At 36.0% G+C, this 9,810-nt stretch overlaps 2 protein-coding genes across 5 annotated transcripts; one reads left to right on the top strand and one right to left on the bottom strand.

Moving 5' to 3' along the window:
- On the top strand, positions 1-7,951 carry LOC111494417 (pumilio homolog 23-like). 4 transcript variants are annotated; one of them, XR_002720181.1, is made up of 13 exons: positions 1-136; positions 586-894; positions 1,028-1,391; positions 1,620-1,916; positions 3,014-3,181; positions 3,943-4,086; positions 4,344-4,463; positions 4,590-4,775; positions 5,380-5,528; positions 5,806-5,988; positions 6,117-7,004; positions 7,702-7,766; positions 7,881-7,951. XR_002720181.1 is itself a non-coding variant. In XM_023144360.1 (11 exons), exons 2-11 carry the CDS (start codon positions 620-622, stop codon positions 6,616-6,618), a joined length of 2,388 nt encoding a protein of 795 aa, XP_023000128.1. In that variant the 5' UTR covers positions 1-136; positions 586-619; the 3' UTR covers positions 6,619-7,240. The 4 variants fall into 4 exon arrangements, 1 of the variants encoding a protein (XP_023000128.1); XR_002720180.1 differs by lacking the exon at positions 7,881-7,951 and adding an exon at positions 7,302-7,360; XR_002720182.1 differs by lacking the exon at positions 7,881-7,951 and having other exon boundaries at positions 6,117-6,855.
- LOC111494420 (RING-H2 finger protein ATL60-like) lies at positions 7,515-8,699 on the bottom strand. The gene has a single exon (XM_023144364.1). It carries the CDS (start codon positions 8,697-8,699, stop codon positions 7,851-7,853), a length of 849 nt encoding a protein of 282 aa, XP_023000132.1. The 3' UTR covers positions 7,515-7,850.
- Positions 8,700-9,810: the final 1,111 nt, after the last annotated feature.

The following is a 9,810-nucleotide window of genomic DNA, read 5'->3' as shown; positions in this document are numbered from 1 at the left end:
AAAGAAAAAAATATTTTAACCCTGAATTGAGGTTATACGGCGAAAATTTTCCGGCGACTCATAGCACCAATTCTCTCGCCATCTTCTTCTTGCTTTCGCTTCGCGATTTGAGTTTCTGAAAACAAGCTGTTTCAATGTAAGTTTCTCCGTTTTCCATTAATACGTTTGTTAGTTTTGCTGGAAATTCTACTTTGTTTGGTCCTTCTCTAGACAGTCGGTCGAAATTTGTGTGCTGCAGTTTATATGAATGATGGATGATTTATTTATTTAGTTAGCATTGTGTTGGTCAGGAGCTAATCGATTTGATTTTTTTTTTCTTTTTTTTCTTTTTTTTTTTTTCGTTCACGCTGCTGGCCAAATTTTGTTTAGTTTGCCGTCTCTGCCAATTTGATGAAGTATGCGTTTGTTACATTACGTGTTAGAGATTTAGTTCCTTTTCTTCACATGCTAGAATCGATAGAATCTCTATCGGTATTTTGAAATATGGAGCGTTCTTATTTTATTGTAATTGCAGTGAAATCTTCGAGCACTACTTTTTATGCATTGATTTCCGCTCCTCCAATAACAATTTACATTTCTGTACAGTGGGAGCTCTTTTCAACTTGGTGGCTCGGTGGATATGGTTTCTGTTGGTTCGAAAGCTCTAGCTTCTAGGCGACATAGAAGCTCTATTTCAGTTGAAGACTGCTCAATGGGTGAGGATAAATCAACGTATAAAAGCGCGAGAAGGAAAAACGGCATGAGTAGGAAGGCTGAACGAGGAGGTCATGGTGGCTTTGATCGGTATGACACCCGCCAGAACGCGTTTGGGATGATAGATGGTGGAAGCCTGAACGCTGACAAAAAGTTTTCGAAGATGAAAAGTACTTCCGCACCTCAAACTTCATTCATTAGGTAGTGCTCCTCGTTTTACGGTAAACTTGATTTTATTGCACATTCAATTAGCACACAGTAGAGATTTTCTTTAATTTCGTGCATTTTTTAGCTCCTTATTCTCTACTATACTCATGAGGAAAGTGTCCTGTAGGAAGCAGGTTGATCCCGAAACAACAAAATACTTCACAGAGATTTCTAATTTATTTGGAAGTGATACGGTTGATTTTGAAGAACGATCGGTTATATGTGGTAATGCTCTAGCGGAAGCTGAGGGGAAGGAATTTGAACTTGCCACTGATTATATCCTAAGTCACACTGTGCAAAGTCTTCTTGAAGGCTGTAATGTTGATGACCTTTGCAATTTCCTCCACGGCTGTGCCAAGCAGTTTCCATTTATTGCCATGGATAGATCTGGCTCACATGTTGCTGAAACAGCTATCAAGTCTTTAGCTATGCACCTACAAGACAAAGATGTTTATCCTTTGGTTGAAGACACGTTAACTGCGATATGTAAGGTGTGAAGTTTTGGTCACTTGTTTTTTCCTAGCTTTTGGATGGTGAAGGTTTTACTTTGTTTTTATATGCATACAAAGCATTTGAACTTTTCTTACTTTAGGCATGAAGTTTCTTGATGGTAATAATCATTGACTAGGGTAATTAATAATGTGCCTATTGCCTGTGTGTATTAGATTATATGCCCATACTTGTAGACAAGTAACCTTAAGCATATGATTGTTTTTCAGGAAATTGTATCCAATCCTCTGGATGTGATGTGTAACTGCTATGGTTCTCATGTTCTCCGTAGCCTTCTTCATCTCTGTAAAGGAGTAGGTCTAGAGTCTTCAGAGTTTCATAGCAGAAAATCATCTAAAGTGGTAGCAGAGCGGTTGAATATCAAGGCACCTTGGCTTAATGGAGATAGTGGATTCCATATAGGCTTCCCAGAATCACTGAAGTGGCTTGTCTTTGGGTTGCTAAAGGGTGCAAGAAAAGATGTCAGGATCCTGCAAGTTGATCAGTTCGGCAGTTTGGTTATTCAGGTTTTGTTTTATGAAATATACTATTATATTGTGGTTTCATAATTTTTTTTTATTTTTTTATTTATGTTTTTAAAAATTTCAAGTTAACTAAGTATAGTTGGTTAGCTTCTATGATCATGTATATTAGGCAACCCGATAGTTGACTTCTATGACCAATGTTTTAGGTGTATGGGTTATATATATTTAGTTATGTTTTGTTCTTATGCTTCCAAGAGGATGGAAGTGGCCTCTATGTCAATATTTGGCCACTAGCTGTTTAATTTCGATGGAAATGTATATTCGACAATGATCATTTCATTCGTTTCCAATCTTTCAATTGTTCTTCCCCTTCATTTCGCAACTAAATAAATTCCACTTTCCACGCATGAAAATTCTAATAACTTAAGCTAGAAATTGGCTCTAGGCTTAATAAAAGGTGGAAGAAACGATTTACAATCATGTCTGGTTATTGTTAATATTAATGGATGATGGAGGGATATTGATCTTGTAAGAAGCACGCCAGAAGTGTTTTTGAGAACACTGTTTTTTTTAGCTTCTTTATTTATTAAATTTAGAGGCAGGTTTCTCGACTATTTTCTGGAATACTTGGTTGAAGTGAAATTGGGGAAAAAAATTTAACATGGTTCTTGATTGGGAGGAGGTTCGGGGAGTTGCATAGTATCTACTTCAATGCTTACTTTTTGGGCCGCCTTCTACTTGTTTAGGAGACTCTATCTCTCTCTCTCTCTCTCTCTTTTTCTCTAAAGGTTTATAATTGAGACCTTTTGTTGTAAATTTGGGTTTGGAGCTTCTCCTTTAGCAATGTCTTTTGACTATTTTTCAGATTTAGATGCATTTCATTTGTCTTCTTTTGTTGTTTTTGAACAAAGTTTTGTTTCTTTTATATGTAGTAATAAACTAATAAATTTAAATGTAGTTGTGACTCTGAGGTAAATGGTGGATTCTTTGAATGAAGTGATGCCGACCATTTATCTTTAATGCATCTGCACTTTTAGCACCTTCAAACTTTTAAGTGGCTTTAACTGGCTTCTTACCTCGTCTGTTTTTCAGCTTTCCCGTTAATTATGCTGAAGTAATTGATTTTCACTACCTTTCAGACTATTCTGAAGTCATTGGTGGGGCAAGATGATGAGCTCAGACATATAATTCCCATCCTCCTTGGCTGTAGCGAGAGAGATCCTGTCGAAGGAAATTATATACAAATATCTGTTGTTCGAGATGTTATAGATTTGATGAAAGAGACTGCCTTTAGTCATTTAATGGAGGTGAGATGTACAATCCTAGTTGGAGTTGCTTTTGAACTTATGGGAGTAAACTAGTAAGCTATACATGTATTTAAGTACTTATAGCTTTTCAATTTGTTTGCTTGATCATATTTGTCCAGTACCTAATAGTCTTTGATATTTTGTTTGTACTTGTAAAATTTGTACTGGTGGGATAATATTTGACCTTTTAAAATTCAGCAGTCAGGTTTTACATGCCTCCCATAATAGATCTTTTGTGTATTACCCATATTTCAGTGCAGACAACTTCGTTGTTTTTTTTGTGCGTTTCTTAGAGAAAGAGTATCATTAATAAATGAAATGACCACCAATGCTGAATTACAAGAATGAATTCCAATTGTAAAGTAAAGAAGGGTCTTTGTTGTCTCTAGTGGGAATCAAACAAATGAAAAATTGGGACCAAATTACTAAGTCCAATCTATTTTGTTCAAGTTTGTTTATTTCATAATGCAGTTTTCAGTTTTTGGTTATTGGGACATTAAATAGACTTGATACAATTGAAAAATAGATAGGAAGAAGAAAAAAATGAGGCTTGAGAATGCGCAGAAGAAATGGTTACTTCTAGGGCCAAGTTCCATTTTTTGCACTTGAAATATTTTTGTTCTGTAAAGTTAATTTGCATTTATGGTGCATGTATGAAATGGTTTTCATCAACAATATTTTTTTCCCATACTCCAATCTCAGGAAAAAGAAGAGTATTTCTTAGGATTTGATGTACTGATTCTGGTAGCGTGATTTTGCAGGTGATTTTGGAAGTGGCTCCAGAAAACATATTCGATGAACTCTTCACAATAGTTTTCAAGAATTCATTGCTCGAGTTGTCATCTCATCCCTGTGGAAACTTCGCTGTCCAAGCGCTAATTTCTAACATAAAATATAAACATCAAGTATGTATTTGCATTTTTTTTGTTAAACTAAAAAAAAAAAGTATTAACGTTTTTTTACTTAATGAAATTGCAATGACATCTTATTTACATCCTTCCTCTCCTAGTCATTCTCACACACTAGGGTACACATGCAAATATGTGGCACGCAATGCATCTTCGACAGTTTTCTACTATTGCAATACATAGACTAGGAATTTGTTGTGTCAGTACTTACGACGGAGTTGCTTTTTCATGCTCATATTTTTTTTTTCACCTAGATGGAGTTGCTATGGTCAGAAATTGGAACAAAAGTTGGAGATCTTCTTCATATGGGAAGGTCAGGAGTTGTCGCTTCTCTAATTGCTGCAAGTCAGAGGCTTCAAACACATGAGCAGAAGGTCTATTATTTAGTTTTTTTTATGCTTCAAAATTTTGACTTGTTATAAACATGTGTTTGAATGTTGATGTGATCCTATTTGATTTGTTGTCTACTTTTCTAATTATGAATTGATGATATTTGACAGTGTTGTGAAGCTCTTGTTCGTGCTGTATGTTCAACTGATGAATCTCCAGGATACATTATTCCTCGAATATTGTATGTTGACAGATATTTCTCATGCGGAGATAAAGCCAAATGGGATTTTCCTAGTGGAGTTAAAATACACGTCATGGGCTCTCTAATCCTGCAAACAGTTTTTCGTTATCGAAGTGTATGTTTTTTTTCCCTCCCAGATATTGCTGTTTATTTGATTTTGGAAGGGCAAACTAAACATTCACATTAAAGTTTATGCTCTTTTTTCCTCCCAGATATTGAAGTCTATGCTTATTTGTGTTACTGTTGTTACTATTATTGATTTTATCTACTTTGTTCTTTGTAATTCTGTATTGTTTAATGAAATTCTATACCATTTATGCAATTTTGTGGTTCCTTATCCAAAACTTGGGTTAGGAACATTTTTCATGGAAGATTAATTACCTGGCTATATTATCCTAGTACAATTATCTCAAATTTGGACGGTTGTATAGTTTACATTCAATTTTGTCTGATGATGTGGAAAAAATTTACCCTTACATTGTTACCCTATAGTTTCTACAATCTAGATCAAAGGTTCTTGTTTGCAGCATGGGACCCACCTATTTACTTTGTAGTGTATATTGTGTAATCATTACTGCTAATTGACTGTGAAACAACGTGAATTGCATTAGACTTCCTGCTTAGATTTCATGATCTTTCTTGAACTATTTGCTTGGATAACACTTTTTGAGGTTTGATTTATTCTCAAGTCTGAAGGACCTAGCATTTCTATGTTTCAGGAACTGATTCAACTTTTCATTACAAGTATCACATCAATGGAATCCGATCATCTTCTTGAAGTAGCAAAAGACTCCAGTGGAGCTCGTGTTATTGAAGCTTTTTTAAATTCTGACGCCCCTGCAAAACTGAAGCGCAGATTAGTTATGAAGTATGTCACCGAACTATTTTGATGGCTTTTAATGTACAGAAAGTTTCCTTTCTCCATCATGCTTTCTATAATTTTTGTCTCCCTTTTGAACTAAGAGCTCCAGGCAGGACATCTATTTGAATTCTGATGCATGATCTTTAAAGTTCTAATTACATAGAATGTGTATGATAGTCTTGTTGGTCGGGAATAATCAATGAAGCTTTCAATCAGTTTGCTAGATATTTTTTTATTAGTTTTGCACCCAATCAATGATAGCTTTTATATTCTCAACTGAAAGGCTACGAGGACATTTTGGAGAGCTTGCAATGCAGTCATCAAGTTCCTTCACAGTTGAAAAGTGCTATAATTCCGGTAACTTGTCTCTACGGGAGGCCATTGTTTCTGAGTTGGCAGCTTTACAAAGCGATCTCTCCAAAACCAAGCAAGGACCTCATCTCTTGAGGAAGTTGGATGTTGAAGGGTATACAATTAATGCCTTTTATTTTATGGATATGATCTTGATCTGTTTCCTTCGTCATATGAGTTGGGGATGCATGTTTCATTCGGATTTTATTGATTTTTCTTTTTCCTAATTATGCTTCATGTTAGGTATGCATCCCGACCTGACCAATGGAGGTCAAAACAAGCATCAAGGGAATCAGCTTACAAAGAATTTCATGATACATTCGAGTCTGGAAGGTCCAAATCACTGAAGACTGAGTTCCTTGCTGATAGTTCGAAGCATACATCGCACCCAAAGGATGTGAAGACAATTCGGCAAGAGATTGAGCATCACGCAACTTCTGATATCCCTTTTCTATCAATTTCTGGCTTCAAGGGCAAGTCAGAAAAGGGCAAGCAGGGTGGTAAAACATATTCCAGACCTTCCACAGATAATAATATCTTTGATGGGAGAAAAAGTTCCAAACGGAAACGGAATAACGATCAGTCTGAGAATGCTGAGGCAGCAAAAGGAAACGGAATAACGATCAGTCTGAGAATGCTGAGGCAGGCAAAAGGAAACGGAAAGTGTAGCTACGATCCCAAACCAATCCTTGTACACTGCAGCAGTCGCAAAAGCATTGATTGGCAAAGAAGTCTTCAAAAATAAGCTATAGAAAGTGCGGTCAATTGTAGCTTAGGAGTTTTCACCGGGAAAGTGGGAGCTTGATAATGATGAGGATTGTTTATTTTTAGATACAGTTTTTGGAGTTGTGGCATAGGCTTTCAAGCAATATTGAGGAAATTTCCTTTCTTTTTTTGGTGGGGTGGGAGAAGATATTCTGATGCAGCATATACCATACAAGATCTTGGAAGTGACCAGGCCAATATTAGAGAATTATGAGAGGTCAGTAATCAAAGCTTTCCTCTGGAAAATATGGTTCTTCCTGTCGGATATCTCTTGTATCTTTCTGCCAACCACACCTAAATTCACTGTCCAAGATTTTGCTGTCTGTTAAGTGCAACAAGAGATGGCCACAACTCATTCTGAATCAAGTAAAATCTTGTCTTCCTCTGTTAATTTTGTTTTCAATTCCGTATTTCTTCATTAATTATGCAACTGTTTCGTCTTTTTAGATTCATGTCTCCTGATGCATTTGTAAGTTTGATGCCTCATATGTGGTCTTCAAATGTATTCAAAAGTCTTGTATTTTTATTATGAAACTATAGACTTTGTCAACTTCGTGTAGAAAAGGAAATTTACTATAAAGTCAAGGTTGGTTAATTCTGCATTTCTGTTCTACAACTGAAGTTGATAATGGTGACGCAATTCATTGTTGCTTTCATTTTTAGATTCACTTTTGTCTCTCCTGTCTCTGTCTCTGTGTACGGCGAACAACGTATTAATCCGGGTTAGTTAATATTATTAATTCAAGTTAGATTAAGTTTGACATTTGAATATTTGATATTTCCTCTGTTGTATTCTGGTATTTGAGCGTTGGAGGAATAATTCAATCCTGGCAGCTAAAGACTATCTATTTTGAATTTTCATAGTAAACCATTGTGTTCAAACTAGGTGGCGAACTTTAATATCAATTAAGTTAATAATATTTGATTGATCCCTTGATGATACATTTTACACAGAACAAAGAAGGATGAACTTCATCCACTAGAACCCAATCTCTTGCATGAGAAGATGAACAAAACCCCTAAATTTGCACATTGAATATCACATCCAAATAATTGTGCACAGGTTTTTCAATGGCAACAGCCGGACTATGGAGGTCACAGTCTCTGGCTTGGAACAAAGAATGATATGTAAGCTCTTACACTTGACTCTTCTAACTTTTATATGTGCAAAAGATTTTAGAAACAAAGCCATTGATTCTTGTTCTTCTTTTTTTAACTCTGCGCTCTCCCTGCTTGTTCAAGATTCAGGGAAGTGAGATTGTTGCCGATTCTTCTCTCTCTGCTCAGAAGCCTTTTCAACGTTTTCAATCTGGATGTCACCACTGATTTCATCTCTTCACCGGCGGAACGGCCGCTGGTGCCGGAGGACGATGAAGAGAGCTCGTTTGGAATGTCTATAACCACCATTCCATCTGCCCTTATGTTAGATGATGAAGAAGAGGAAGAGGAAGAGGAAGAAGAAGTTTGAGCTTCTTCCAAACAAACCCCTCTTGAACTTATCTGCATTTGATTCCCCCAAAACAGAATATTCGTTGGAAAAATAGGAGACTCCATTGAAGACCCAGATTCCAAATCCTCTGCAGAGTTAATTTCCGTGGGGATTGAGGATTTGGGAGCCACTGGATCTCTGCAGAGAGGGCAAGTGGAATTGGATTTGAACCACATGTCAATACAATCAACATGGAAGCCATGGTTGCACCTTGGAAGCAACCGAGCTTTCTCACCCTGAGCCAACTCCGACAAACACACAGCACATTCCAACCCTTCTTTGAAATCCTCCGGCGAGAACACCACTACCGGAATCAACCGGAGTACATCAGCATCGAGCCCTTTCGTCATTGTAGCTACAGAAGACTCCTGATCAGACCGACGCAGAATGGCAGAATCCGACGACGATTCATCAATGCGGGACAACAACCATCTGGAATAAAGCTGTAAAATCAAAACAAACACAATCACCAAAAAGAGGATGAAAATGGCCGCCGCCATGATCTTCCCCATTAGCTCCATGGTAAGAGAGCCCTCGAATGACTTACTGATCCCCGATGTGTGTTCTTCCATTGACAAAATCTGGGCACAGCAGAACTCGAAGATTCAGTGAAAATGGGGAATGAAATTTGAGAATGGGAAGAAATGAGAGCTTTAAAGAAGGGAAATTGGGTTGAACGAAGACTTGGGGAGGTAGGGAGGGAGTCAGGGGTGGACTTTTTTGTGCTGAGAAAGTGGAAGAAAAAAGCAAGTTTGTTTGTTAAGTAGGAGGACGGTTGAACGAACCGAAGTCTCAGCCTAAAGCCATCACGTCGTCTTCGGTTTCTCCGTGGAATTGCCCCTTGGACTGGGTCCGTCTTTTTTGCCTGCTTTTTGGACCCAATTAATAAAGGATTTATACATTTTTATTTTTAATATTCTAAAAGATATTGCAGGATACATGACTAAAGATGTCCCGAGGACGGGGACGGAAAAGCTTTTTTTGTCACCTATTTTTATTTATTTTTGCAGGGATCGAGTTTTTGATAGGTAATTTTTGTTTGTTATTCTCTTAAAGTTTTTATTTTTTAATATAATAAAAAATAAATAAATCAATATATTTCATAAGCAAATACATACGTGTATATGTATAATGTTATCCTTGGCGTCTGGACCCAAGAAGAAGCAACGTTAGAATGTCAGAGGCGGGTACTCGTCTAAACTAGGAATCTCTTTTATCCCTTCTTTATGCAGATTGATAAAGCATCTCTCTATATATGGCTTGTTGTCTGTCTATTGTTTGTTTTCTTATTTTAGATTTTGGGAGTTAAAACTTTAAATTTTCAACTTCTAAAAATTCTAATATTATCATTAAATGGTAAAAAAAAAAAAAAAAAAAAAAAAAATCTCATAATTAAAAAAAAAAAAAAAATCTAAAATATTCCTCCCTTAGTTTGGATGGAAATAACTAATAATTTGTTTCAAAATTAAAAAATAATTAATTATTTGTTTCAAAATTAGCTTTGAAATTTCAAAAATACTATTTTACTAAAATAGTGTTTCAAAAAATCCTTCAAAGTTTTCAAAATTTAAACTTTTTTAAAAACTTTAAAAATACCACTAACTATTGTTAAAAAAATAATTAATAGATGTTATTTTTAAACATAATACTAACAACGGTCTTTTTTTTTTTTTTTTTTTTTTT

The sequence above is a fragment of the Cucurbita maxima genome, unplaced genomic scaffold (assembly GCF_002738345.1).
Source record: "Cucurbita maxima cultivar Rimu unplaced genomic scaffold, Cmax_1.0 Cma_Scf00020, whole genome shotgun sequence".
Taxonomy (NCBI): Eukaryota; Viridiplantae; Streptophyta; class Magnoliopsida; order Cucurbitales; family Cucurbitaceae; genus Cucurbita; species Cucurbita maxima.
Note: the sequence above shows the minus strand (reverse complement) of the source record. Positions and strands in the feature narration are given on the sequence as shown.